Consider the following 14,607-nt stretch of genomic DNA (forward strand, 5'->3'; position numbering starts at 1 on the left):
CCCGTGCCTGCGTTGGTTTTCTCCGGGCACTGCGGTTTCCTCAAACGTCCCAAAAAAAACACGCAACATTAATTGGACGCCCTAAATTGCCCCGAGGTGTGATTGTGAGTGCGGCTGTTTGTCTCTATGTCCCCTGCGATTGGCTGGCGACCAGTTCAGGGTGTACCCCGCCTCCATCCCCGTTGACAGCTGGGATAGGCTCCAGCACTCGCTGTGACCTTCGTGAGGATAAGCAGCGAAGAAAATGGATGGATGGATGGATGGATTTTCTTGAAAAGTCGTTCCATAAAAAAAAAACATAATCTTGAAAAACATAATTTTGTCCGTCTCCATGTGCCCCGCGATTGTCTGGCAACCAGTTCATGGTGTGGCCCGCCTCATGTCCGAAGACAGCCGGGATAGGCTCCAGCACTCCCCCACAACCCTCGTGAGGATAAGCGTGTGCCCTTTCCTGCTGCAGTTTTACGACGATTAACTCCAGCCACCACCTTTCCTCGTATCGCTTCTCTTAACGACGCCAGAGGGAAGCACACGACAAGCAAAACCGAGCGACTTTTGCTGTCACCGGGTGTTGGCAGGAAGGGAAATGACGATTAAACTCGTCTTGTTGTATGATCGCGCGCGGACGCCGTTTGTCGAGTCGAGGATCATACGGAGCGTTAAGGGGAAGTCGCATCTCCCTTTTACGCCTGCGTCCAATCATCGCGCGGGGCTTTGTTGCTTTTTCGAGGAAGCTCCCTGCCTGGTCCAATCGTGACTTGTATTTTTATTTGTTTTTTTTTTTTTTGTTTGTTTTTTTTTTTTTGGGGGGGGGGGTTGAAAATGGACGAGAAATATGCATAACCGCTGGCTATAGTCACGGATCGTCCGTTATATTCGGGCGTCAAATGAAGCGCGCCCTTGTCCGAGGTTCAGTTTGCGCGTCCGCCGTCGAAGCGAGCGAGCTTTTTGCTTGATGATGCGCGCGACTTCCTCATCCGACCCACGAAGCTCGTTTGAAAACGAGCGGGAAATAACCGTAAGTGGCGGCTCTCTTCTTTTCCGCGTTCCAGGCAGCCATTTGCCGTTGTCTTCCGTTACAGACAGTTTTGCTTTGTGCCTCGTTCTCATGTTGGCTTTTTTTTTTTTTTTTTTTGGGGGGGGGGGGGGGGGGGGGTGTCGTAAGCATCAGATAAGTGGCTTTCGACTACATAATAATAATAGTAGGAGTAGTAGTAATACTTTAAATAATAACAAAAAGTGGACATTTTAAAATGTACATTTTATTGCTATTAATACTTTATACCACAATTGGAACTTGTGTTCGCTAAAAGGTAAGCTATAATATTAGATATTTTATTATTAATTAGTAAGAGTATGATTACTATTACATGCATACTTACACATTATTCATATTTATCATATTTTTAATAAATATAATACTATAATGTAGTTTACTACGAACATAGTAAATGTACATGCTGTTTATATATATTTTAAAAACGTCAGTTAATGAAGTAAATGTGCAAAAAAATCAATGTTCCATTTTGTTGTGTGTATATATATATATATATATATATATATATATACACCTCCCCATGGAGAGAGAAAATCTTAAAGACTCCGCATGGAGTGTTTAATCACTTTATTTTACTCGTAGTTTATATAATATCATTTAGATAACATTTTAAACATCTACTAACAAAACAATGGTGTGAAATATATTATGTAAAATCCTATATCTTAATACATGTTTTAATTAGTCTACGTTTATCTAAGATGCACTAGTGACACGATTTTAAGGTGTTATGTGTCGACGTGGGGATCCGTCTCAAGTCACTTCATGAATAAAGTTTACTTGACAGTACATATATGTGTGTGTGTGTGTGTGTGTGTGTATATATATACATATATTTTTTTTTAATTGAATATTTTTAATATTTCATATTTACTTAATTCATTAACTGACGTTTTTAAAATATATCTGAACTGCATCCAAATTGATTTACCCTTCTGTTAATAGTAAACGATTATTGTATAATTTATTAAAAATGTAAATATGAATCATGTATACGTATACATGTAATAGTAATGATACTACTACTTAAAATATATTGTTATTTCTACTATTATGATTATTGTTGTTATTATTATTTTTTTCTATTATAGTCTAGCTTTTACTGAAGACAAGTTCCCATTGGGGATTTTATATATATATATATATATATATATATATATATATATACATACAGCATTAGTATACAACAAAATGGAACGTTTAGTTTTTTGCACATTTACTGCATTCATTAATTAATGTTTTTAAAATCAATATGAACTGCATGTACATTAATTTACTACAGTGTTAGTAGTAAACTGCATTGTAGTATTATATTTATAAAAAATATGGTAAATATGAATCATGTATACGTATGTATATAATAGTAATGATACTATTACAACTTAATAATAAAATATAATAACTATTATTATCACCTACCTTTTACTGAACACAAGTCCCAATTGCTATCAATACTTTATGTATTGATAGCAATAAAATATACATTTTAAATTGGAACTTGTGTTAAGTAAAAGCTAGGCTTTAATAATAATCACAATAATTAGAATAGTAATGATAACAAACAATCAACATTACATTTTAAGTAGTAGTATCATTACTATTATGTGTATACTTATACATGATTCATAGTTATATTTTTAACAAATAATACTATAATAGTCGACTATTAACACCACAGTAAATTAATCTGCATGCATTCATATATATTTAAAAACGTCAGTTAATGAATAAAGTTAATATACCCTGAAAATAGATGTTCCATTTTGTTGCATATTATAATATATAGTAAAAATTACTAATGAAGTGACTTGAGACGGTCCCCACGTCATTACATAACACCTTAAAGTTGTGTCACCAACACATCTTAGATAAACATTGACTAATATACGATTTACATATTTCATATCATTGTTTTGTTAATTAATATATGTTTACATATCTTATCTAAATATTATATTCACTAGGAGTAAAATAAAGTGATAAACACTACGTGCGGACTCTTTACGGCTCCGTTTTTTCTCTCCATTTTCTGACTCCAGCAATCACCTCAGCCCTTAGCTTGAGCGGCTTTTTAAAAATAGAGTTAAAAAGAACATTTTATTGTCCAGGTCATTCAGTACCGTGCTATAAAATTGAGTTAAAGTAACACATCCATTTTCTCCCCATCCGCCCGTGAAACAAACAAAATAGTTTCTTTCGGCTTGTCCCTTTCGGGGTTGCCACAGCGTGTCATCTCAGATGAACGCACGCATTTGTTTGGCACATTTTTTTATGCGCGAGGCCCGAATGGGGAGGAGTCCTTATTTGCTGCTCATAGCTTGGAGGCCCGACTGGGTTGCTGTCTGTCTTGCCCTCTGCGAGTTCCCGCACACGCTCCTCACACACTCTCTCAGCTCAGACCTTTAGCCTCCTGTAAGCTCCTCTGGGTTTTTTCCCTTTTCTTTTTCTCTTGGGAAAAGAATGGCTGACAGTTTGCCACTCGCCGATCTCCTCTGCCGTGCCTCCGCCAACGGAAATTTACCAGAGGTTTTGGCACTACTGGACAGAGGAGCGGCTGTCAATGGATTGAACATTTTCAAAAGGACCCCACTACAGGTTAGTTTGTCCCTTTTCTCTTCTAACATCCGAAATGAGCTTGCATATTTTATTGATTTATTTTTTAAACTCACGTGTGCCCGTGGTGCTTCCTGACCTCCTGGTCACATGCACATTTGGATCCATTGTTCATCATGAAAAAAAAATATATGCAAAAACCAAAAAGGAGAAGTAACGTTTCAAAAGATAAGCAGCCTGCAGGAAGGCAAACGCTTCAAGGATGTTATAGAATTTGATTCATATTACCAAGTGTAATATTCTATAACAAGTTGCTTAACATCAAAATAAGTGGAGGTTTTTCATAGCTCAGTCCCTATTCACTATACTTTTTTTAAACTTAACCTTTAAAATACATACACAGTTTGAACAAACATAATTTTTGAGTATTTTCATTAAAACCTCGCATATCAGAGGGGGGGGGGACATTTATAACAGAGTTGATGGTGGAGTCAAAAAGGAAAAGAACAAGAAATCAAGATGGAGGGCTTGTGACAAAATGGTGGCTGCTAAAAGGCTTCTAATGTCCCTGCTTGCTTTTCAATTGAATACATAATCAAAAAAATATTTAGATGTACAAAAATGAGTTTTATAAAAACAATTTAGGTTTACAGAAGGACTTTCAAGGGACCCAAGGACACTTAAGACCTGTGTGTGCGTGTGTGTGCATTTACAGATTCTAAATGTATGCTCTAATGAATGAATTAGGATTTTTTTAGGGGGGGGTGAAAATTAGTTAATTACAAGTTAATTATATCTAAACAGAAAATTACGCCGCGTTATCCTCTTGAATATAATATGGGCCTACTAGAAAATTCCAGAATAAAATGGAACAGAACAAAACTTCGTTATTGTAATAGAACCCGAAATTTGGGAACATTTTTTGTCTCCTTCCCACTAGTGCATTACATTTTATTTGGCTCGAACGATAATAACCATTTGAGAATAAAAACGCGTTCACTCCCAACACCCCCGACTCGTCTCACCCGTCCACAGGTGGTCATGTTGGGCAGCACCGCGGTCGCCGAGGCCCTCCTGGAGGCCGGAGGTGACCCCAACCTTCGGGACCCGGTGCTCGACCTCACGATCACCCACGACGCCGCCCGCGAAGGCTTCGCCGACACGGTGCGGGCGCTCCTGGCTCACGGGGCGGACGCCAACCTCGCGGACTTACACGGGAACCTCCCGCTGCACGCGGCCGCCAAGACGGGCCGGGTAGAGGCGCTGCGGGTCCTCCTGGAAGCCACCGCGGACCCGTTGAAGGTGAACCGGGACGGGGAGACCGCAGAGCAGGTGGCGCTCCGACACGGGCGGAATGACGCGGCCGCCTGCATCCACGGCTACCTCGTTTCGGGAGAGCCAATCGGTACTATTCCAAATACCCGTACACGCTTTTATATGTGAGTACTTTATATTCATTTTAATATTTGCCGAGGATAATCTACCTCAGTTACTGTGTACCATTCGACACATTGTTGGATTGAAAACAAATTTCAAAGAACAAAATAGTTCAAATAATGTTTTGCATTTTTAGTTAAAATATTTGTTTAGGCAAAAAGAACATGTTGCCCTCTCAACACATTCGACTACTCCCCCCCCCCCCAAAAAAAAAAATGACTATCATCCATGACATAATCTACTTTTCACAGTTACCTAAATACTTTTTCGGAAAATAGGCAGAAAAATATTTTTCCATTCAAAATTAATTTTATGAAAAAAAGAAGCATGCCTCCACCCCGTTTTATTAAAATAATTGTGTTATGTGCCATTGCTGTAACGTTCATAAATGACATAACCACCTAGCCACTGTTGTCAGAATCTTTATCTATATTAGTGGAGCTATACTATATGTTGGAATATAGGCACAATAAACATATTTTTTTGCAATGTAATTCTATTAAACAAACCAGAAAAAAAGTGTAATTCAAGTCAATTTTATCAAGCGGATTAGCCAAAATTTTAAAATCCGCTATACCGTCAATGACAATCTGGCAACTATTGTTACCATTAGCTTGGGTTTTTTTTTTTTCATTACCGGTCGATAGTTTACCAAAATATAGGCACCTTTTACATTTTATTCTTGTAGACGTCATTTATGAAATACATACTTACAGTCCATTTTAATCAAGATAATTTTGGGATGAACCGTAGCCATCTCCAAAGCTAGACATGACCCGGTTGCTAACGTTAGCATTAGCTTGAGCGGCTTTTTAAAAATAGAGTTAAAAAGAACATTTTATTCTCCAAGTGATTCAATTAAACCAGAAACCACAAAAATCATACTTGAACTCAGGTTTATAAAGCGACAGTCATTTCCGTATTAGATATGTTAATATTTGCTCATGTCAACAACATAATGTTCTAGCTACTACTGTATTACCATTAGCTATACGATTACCTGTAGATACTTGTTCAAATAAACGTTTTAATCTTCCTAAATACATTTCATTATCGGAAATCGCAAAACACAAAATGCATACTTAAACTCGAGTTGATCAAGCTAGCAATGACATAACCTGCTAGCTCGTTATAATTATCTTTATCAATAGCAGTACCTGTTTCTTTCGGCTTGTCCCTTTCAGGGTCGCCACAGCGTGTCAACGCACATATGTTTGGCACAATTTTTTACGCCGGACGCCCTTCCTGACGCAACCCTTCTCAGGGAGTGGAGGCAGTACCTGTAAGATACTTATTCAAAATATAAAAAGGAATATTTTATTCTCACAAAGTAATTTCATTAACTGCCCACTCCAGAAAAAAAAACAAAAAGGATATTTGAAGTGAATTTTATAAAGCTAACTGTCGATGCTAATTGGCAAACGTAATTTCATTAAAAAGTATACATATACAAAATGGATATTTCTGGACAATTTCATCAGGCTAATGTTGGTGTTAGCTGTACCACATATTCGCTAATGCTTAACGATAGTAGGATAGAATCTGAGCTAATGTTAAAGTAGCAATAGCTACTTTTTTTTAAAGTAGAAATACAAATAACATTTTACTCTCAAAAGGAAATGTCATGAATTAAAAAAAACCACCCAATTTCATCAAGCTAATGTTGGCATGAGCCACATTGTTAATATGAGCTAATGTTAATGACATAATCTGCTGTGGACTGTTACCTTTAGCTTTAGCTGTGTCATTAGTGATATACTTTTTCCACAACACAGGCAGGGTACAGAACATTTTATTCTTCTAAGTCATTTAATTGAACCCAAAAATGAACAAATATCACTCACTCACCTTTGTAAAGTTAATTTAGCATTAGCCATAGATAGCATCTGAGAATGTCAATGTCAAGCTACGACCTACTGTTATCATCTTTGGCTATACATTGTGTGAATTTTTTTTAATACAGGTACAAAGATATTTTTTCGTTTAACTTAAAAAAAAAAATATATATATATATATATATATATATACTTATAATGCTACTTTTGGTAGGTTAGATAACTGTATATGTCAACAACATAATCTGCGAGCTACTGTTATCATTATCGTCATTTTATTGCCGGTACATTTGTTATTTAGTAAGGGATATCTGATAGCTATTGAAAACAAAAAACATTGAGAACAATTTATTCTTGTACAATTCTTTTCATGAAATAAATAAAAAAAATTGCACCCAACTTTATCAGGCTAATTTTGGTATTATCTGTAGCAGAAATAGTGTTTATTGATCTATTACTTATTAAAAATATATTTTAAGTCCATTTTTGAAGCCGAAACTCCAAGTTCACTTCATTCGACAAGTCAACAAATAAAAGTACAACTATATCGCCCTCACGGTATACTTTTTCCAATATTTAACAAGATTTGCAAAATATGTTCCATATATACACTAAATTGGATGTTAAAAATACAAATATTTCAGTCGACTTTTATCATAGTGTGACAGGTTCATGTCTAAAATTCTAACGATGGATATCATGTTCAAAACAAAACTGTATGACATTGCACTTTTCCAACAAAATATTCCAAAACCACGTCCTATACACCCAAAATAAATATTTCAGTTTGGATTGTACTCAATATTCACTTCCAGTCCCATATAACGTCAACACTGCAATATCATGCGTGGTTATGGTAATTAGCAGTCTTTGCCTCATAAAGAAAAATGATACTCGGTGTTTCTTTTTCAATAACAAGGAGGTGTTTGAAAAATCTCTGTGCACTTTCACTTTGAGTAACAGACGCGTTTCAATATCCCGTACAACCTCAGTCTAGCTCAACTGTGCTGTATTACACATTTACGAATGTCAACTTAATAACTGTGATATAATTTGCTGGCTAATTTCAGCATTAGTATAAGATATATTAGCATAAATACTACAGTATAACTATCTTCCTGTGTATGAGTGTCCCGTTTTAGCATTAGCTTTATCTGCGGCTCAAGACAATTTTACCGTTAGCTCTACAATGTGAATGATTTCAAAATGCAAAACTAAAACTCCACTGGATGATGTCAACATTAGCTATTATACGAGTGGAACAAAATGTATTAATAAAGCGCTATAACTATTTCATGGTACATTTAGCATTAGCTATAGCTAAAGCACCAGCTGCTTTCACTGTTTGTTATACAATATGAGCTATTTACAAACGTCGACACAATAACTAAGAAGTCATCTGCTGGATAATATTAATATTCATTTTGAGTGGAAGACACACTTTTAGCTAAGTGCCATTGCTACTTTGTATCAGTATTTAATTGTAAAGTACTATACAGTACGAGCAATTCACCATAAATCCACAAAATGTGACAATTTTTGGCGTCGTTTGACAAATGCTGGATGTACTTCTTGGCTCCATTTTTTCCCCCCCGCAACCCCTCACAGGGGGAGCAGAGGCCCCAGTGGGATACGAACTCACTACCCCTTAAACTCACTACCCCTTTAAGCCACTGAGCCGCGGGACCCCTAAATGCTCAATCGGTCCAAAAATCAGTGACCCCAAGACGAGAGTGGGGAATGAATCTTCCAGGAGAAGGACATAAAAAGATGACAGCTTCACAAGGAGGGCAAAGTGCCAAGCGGACCGGTGAAATCAGACCGATGGAATGTGGAGCAGCGCAGACACGCGGACACGTCGAGATTCCTCCGTGAGACTTCCAGGAGGTTAAATGCCAGGAGATTATCTGGGCATTGAGCCATGGGAAAGAGACCTCGGCGGCGTGGTGGCTCGCGCTCACCTGTCACAGGGGGCACAAAAGATAAGCGAGCCAGGGCAAGAATAGCCAAAAAGGGTGAGTCAAAGTCTGGAAAACCCCTGCGGAGGCAGGAATGAAGCAGAGGACTCAAAGACGGCAACGGAGGCTCGACTTCACGGCGTAAAAGAAAACGCGAGGGCAAATTTATCCAGGCCTTCAAAGAGAAGCAGCATTCCTGACCTCCATCCGGTGGTCCACAATTAAAGTCCCTGTAAAATAAGAAATGTCTTGGAGATTTGACTCCCCTCCAAAAAAAGCTCGTTATTAACATTAATGGGGAAAAAAATTGCCAAGTACCGTATATAAAATAAGCCTACAAAATGGAAAATGCTGCGGGCGTGCCCTCCAATTTCACTAAAACCAAGTTGCGCTTCGCTAACTGTCAATCAAATACCACCAGGAAGACGTACTTCATTTCTCATCTTTTGTATGCCTACACATCCGTACTTGTTGGAACCGCAAAATTAAATCCTCTTCAAGTCTCCGATGGCTGGAATTTAATGACAAGCGGCTCTTTCGCCAGCTAGCTAGCAAACTAACAGGCTTGTGGCTAGTAATAACAACTCGCAAATGTGTGCCGATATGAAACAAAATACTCATGTTCTGATGCAGTAGAGCCCAAGTGTGTCACTAGGTCCAGTTTTTAGCCACCCCCCACTTCAAAAAAAAAAAAAAAAAAGGGAAAACTGTTGAAAATTAATTAAATTGATTGTAGAAATCAATTCTTTAAATGTATTTTTACTGGAGCCCATTTTTTTTCTTTATGACCATTTAAAAAAATAAAATATTGGCTCGGGACCAGCAATGGGTGTACCTCAACTCTTACCCGAAGATAGCCGGGAGAGTCGGAAGTAAATATGTGCCACTTACCGGGATTTGAATTAAAAATGCCACTGAAAATTTGATGTTGTAAAATTCACATTGTGATTTCAAAGTGATCACATTTCCAGTAGCTGTATTTTTCAGTTTGACTTCAATGCGAACAAATTCGCTATATAAAAAAATTCAACCTTTAAAATTCAAGCGCAATATTTTGAGTCTCCTGAGATTGAACTGGCTACAATTCGCTTTCTGAAATTCACCGGTCTAATACCCAGCCAATCGCAGTTAGGCTTTTTTCGTCACGTGACGTCACATACTAAGAAAGCGTAACTGGATTCGCTGGGTGTTCTGTTCTGATTTAAAGTATCCCTGCCTTCTTAACCCAGCCAATCCGTGACTCAGGAAGCCTGACTGGGATTGGCTGTGTGTTAGACGGTGAATTTCAGACAGCGAATTGTAACCAGTTGAATCTCAGGAAACTGAAAACATCGCGTTTGAATTTTAAAGGTTGAATTTTTTTTACATGGCGAATTTGTTCACACTGAAAAGTTAAACTGAAATACACCTATTGGAAATGTGATCACTTTGAAATAATAATGGGAATTTTACAACATCAAATTGTCAGTAAAATGACACGCTGTGGCGACCCCTAACGGGACAAGCCGAAAGAAAGTTAGGTTTTAATTCAAATGCTCGTGGCACATATTTACTTCTACAGGATAGGCTATTGAGGATAAGCGTTATGGAAGATGAAAAAAAAAGAAAAAAGAAGACTCAGTCTCATAAATCTTACCAATAGCGTTTTGATATCAGACAGGCCTTGCAGAATTATTTGGATCTGACACTGATGCTTCGGAACATTTTGGTATCATTTTTCTGACTCATACTTGAGACGCCATTGATACTGTGGAACCTCTTTGTAGACCGTTGTTTTTTGCTCTAAGATGTCGCGACAAAAATGTCAACAAAAGCCTACAAGAACGGCTAAAGTATTTGTGGTTATTCTGAGGACATGCGTGAGTGTGTATAGCAACGTTCCCTTTTCCTGTTCAACCACAATATCTCCTTTCTAAACTCCCTTCGAAAATGTTTTTTTTTTTTAGTTGTAAAGGTCATAAATGTTTTTTTTTTTTAATTTCCAAAATATTTATCTGGTGTTTCATTTTTGTGTAGGGGAAAAAAAAACTGAACAGGGGTGTGTAGACTTTTTATTTTTTTTTACACCCATAAAAATTTCCCTTAAACCCCATTGTTACTTTGTATTATTGACTGTGATGATTGTGTTAATGGGAATAAATATAAATAAATGATATCCATCCATCCATTTTCTTTTGCCGCTTATCCTCACAAGGGTCTCAGGGAGTGCTGGTGCCTAGGAAATAAATATGTCCTAACGGCTATTGTTTTCTTAAATATGGTATATGGAGCGGCACGGTGCCTCAGTTACAAAGCGTTGGCCTCACAGTTCTGTGGTCCCAGGTTCAATCCCAGCCCCAACTGTGTGAAGTTTGCATGTTGTCCCCCGTGCCTGCGTGGGTTTTCTTCAGGCACTACGGTTTCCTCCCACATCCCAAAAAACACCCAACATTAACTGGACACTTTAAATTGCCCCGAGGTGTGATTGTGAGTGCAACTGTTGTTTATCTGTATGTGCCCTTGCGATTGACTGGCAACCAGTTCAGGGTGTACCCGAGCTGCCTCCTGCCCGTTGAAAGCTGGGATAGGCTCCAGCACTCCCCGCGACCCTCGTGAGGATAAGCGGCTAAGAAAATGGATGGATGGTACATGAACAATTTTGGCAATGGGGCCCCAACTTTTGTGGCTCGCAGTGTATAGATACTGCAATCGAACCCTAACGGTGTGGAGCATTATTGTGTAATTAAAGTCTATAGTTTGTCTTGGCTGCTGACAACAGTGAACTGTTGTAACTCAACACAGGAGCCAGTCAGCAGTGTTTGCCGTCCGCCTTCCCCCCACCCCGGTCCGGTGGAGCAGCAGCAATGGGAAAAGAGCTGATTGGCTGAGAAAAATCTGATGAAACCATATGAAAGCACTGAAGCAGCACAAGAGCGGACTAAAATAATAATTAAAAAAATTAAAATAAATGAACTTTGCTTCTGCAGTGTTAACGGTCACGCATGAACATTGACACTTTTTTTAACATTTTGTCAGTGAGACAACCACGATGAAGGAAAGTGAAAGATTTGTTTTTTGCAACGCTCATCCTCTCATTCAATGCATTTTTCTCAATCTATACACATCTCTATTAAAACCTGTTAAAAATAATAATACTGTCAGAACTTTTCCCCACTTTTACTACGAATTTATTTGAAAAACTGCGGTGGCTGTAGACTGCAGTAACTAACTTTAAAAAAAAAAGTACTTCAAATTTGCGTTGAACGTTTAAAATGTGGTCAAATGTCATAGTCCCGCTTCCTTTCAAATAATCAAATGAAAATTTTAATCACGCACATATGTTCTATGGGTTGAAAAAAAAATCGAAATACACTCCCTCCCTATGCTAAGAAAATTTAATGTGAAGGATTTCCACAACTGCACCCGCATGCATCTAAAGCAGTGGTGACAAACTCGTTTTTTTTTTTCCCTCGCAGGCTACATTGTGGTTCCGGTTTCCTTCAGAGGGCCGTTGTGACACGTGAAACAAAAAATTTAATCATATTTACATCGACAATTTATGAACTACAAATCATGGGTAATGTGTTTTTCAACTATTTAAGTTTGGCAACACAAAAATGCTCGTAAAATCTCAACTTTATCATTTATGATGAATGACAATTTGAAATTTTGGTACGGATTTTTACAAGAAATATGGAAATTGACACTCTAGGTTCGGCTTCTTGGGTCACATAAAAATCAGATGGCGGGCCGGATCTGCCCCCCGGGCCCTGAGTTTGACAAGAGTGATCTAAATGAAGAAAAGATGAGCTTCACTATACTTTAATCTCATCATGAGATGAAAACTTTGGAAATGATTCATTATGACCTTACTTAATGTTTCAATAAAGGCAAAATTTGGCATTCAAAGGATTTTTTTCCGTGAGTTGAATGGCTGGAAATAAGGAAGTGGGGAAAAAAAAAAGTTTCAAAAACCAATGGATAGGTTTCCAATGACGGGCCACCACCTTTAGACCAATCGGATAAATTAACGATAGAAAAAAAACTTCATCTATCACCTTTTTTTCTCTGAGCTCTATGACGCACTCAAGATGGCGTCATTGGAAACTCATCTATATTTGGAACATCCCTGGACAACTGAGCAAACACTTTACCTTTGGCTCAGCTCGGAAGGATTCTACAACGTTCTTGTGTAACCCATATCATTCTAACCCCTCTAGATTTATTGCATGATTTTGTTTTCAGAAAGAGTACCCATGCCAAAAAAAAAAAAAAACAAACAAAACAAAAAACAAACTATAGAACATTTCTAAAGACTACAGTAGTTTAGGACCCAAGTCCTAGAATTTCTATAGAAACATTTTTATTCTGTAGAAATTCTATAGAAAATCACAGCGAAAGTTCTACAGAACAAGTTGTTCTGTACAAATTCTATCGAACATTTTTAGCAGGGACCGATCGTTTTGGGTGTGGAACTATTATTATTAGTAGTAGTATTTTATTATTATTATTATTATTATGCAGACCAGCTTGTTGATCACCTGAATCACAGAAAAGCAGAAATATGGCTTTGACGTCTCATACTTGACGCCAGTCCTGGAACTTTTCTGACATCTTTTTTCTCCCACTTGTGAGCATAAGCGGCTTGAAACATGGACACACACACTCATTCTTTTTCACCTGGCGGCGCCCCACAAGAGCACGTCGTCGGCCGCCTTTAGATTTCATTTGCGAAGGAGTGGAAAAAAAGCAGCCGTGCGCTAACCACGTGACGCGTATGTATAATATGAGAAAATAACTTTTTGTGGTGATATAAACGGCAATTAGGGCCATGTTATAAGCGAGTAATTACACCTTTTGGGGGGTGTTTGGAAATTGTCAGCGCTCAGGATTCGCATTGATATCAGTCAGTGTATTACTATTGTTTATTGGCTCACCTTTGACATAAGCACACGATGTGATTATTATATGGGCGTTTTCCATTTTAATGTGCAATCCGTGGACTGAAAATTGGGTTTTGTCGCCTGGTTCTGTTTCGCTCATATTCAAATAGGCCTCGCGGCTTCATTTCACGAGGAACACGTGCACGCGTCATAATGTCACATTTCTCCTAATCGCCCCACACCTTTTCGTTCATATATTAATATGAGGTGGAATTTTTTTTTTTATGTTTTACATATATTTAAGACTGTAGTCCACCGCTTTGGTTGTGTTGAACACCACGCGAGGAGCCGCTCGACTTGGGCCTGTCTAATGACGTCAGAAGAACTTTTTAGTGGTTTTGCACGCACGGACGGCTCCCACGAGTGAGTGGCGGCCTTCTTTGAGTGGTTCGGGGGGGGGGGGGGGGGGGGGGGGGGGGTTGGCGTGGGGAGAGTGCGAGCAATTGGCTGAAAGGGAGTGAGGCGAGGGTCACGTGGCGAGAGGCCTGCAGCATTGGGCCGGCCCGGATCACGTTGCAGTCGCTCACTTTGGATTCCTGGACCAAATCCCCGCAACAACAGACGTGTGTCATGGAGGGCACTTGTAATTCTTCATGTTTGCGCGAACTCACACAGACTTTTTTTCCTCTTTCTTTACACAGACTGAAAGACTTCGATGAAGATCTGCATAAGCTACTCTCTCTTCTTCTTCTTCTGCTTGTTTTTCCCTCCATTGATGCCAAGTATTTGTCATGTTAAAAAAAAAAAAAATCCCAAGGATCGTGGCTATTTCAGTTTTTTTTTAATAAAGGTAACAATATAAACAAGACAAAGTTTTAATAATACGCAATAATTGCATATTGATA

At 38.3% G+C, this 14,607-nt stretch overlaps 1 protein-coding gene across 4 annotated transcripts; it reads left to right on the plus strand.

Annotated features, from left to right (window-relative positions):
• The first annotated feature begins 816 nt into the window (after positions 1–816).
• Positions 817–14,521, plus strand: cdkn2c (cyclin-dependent kinase inhibitor 2C (p18, inhibits CDK4)). Of its 4 annotated transcripts, none has more exons than XM_061824197.1 (4): positions 817–1,018; positions 3,517–3,652; positions 4,646–5,015; positions 14,404–14,521. In XM_061824197.1, exons 2-4 carry the CDS (start codon positions 3,518–3,520, stop codon positions 14,406–14,408), a joined length of 510 nt encoding a protein of 169 aa, XP_061680181.1. In that variant the 5' UTR covers positions 817–1,018; position 3,517; the 3' UTR covers positions 14,409–14,521. The 4 variants fall into 4 exon arrangements, with proteins under 4 accessions (XP_061680181.1, XP_061680179.1, XP_061680182.1 ...); XM_061824195.1 differs by lacking the exon at positions 14,404–14,521 and adding an exon at positions 11,622–11,978; XM_061824198.1 differs by lacking the exon at positions 14,404–14,521 and adding an exon at positions 11,622–11,978 and having other exon boundaries at positions 4,646–4,912.
• The last annotated feature ends 86 nt before the right edge of the window (positions 14,522–14,607 follow it).

The sequence above is a fragment of the Syngnathoides biaculeatus genome, chromosome 7 (assembly GCF_019802595.1).
Source record: "Syngnathoides biaculeatus isolate LvHL_M chromosome 7, ASM1980259v1, whole genome shotgun sequence".
Classification (NCBI taxonomy): Eukaryota; Metazoa; Chordata; class Actinopteri; order Syngnathiformes; family Syngnathidae; genus Syngnathoides; species Syngnathoides biaculeatus.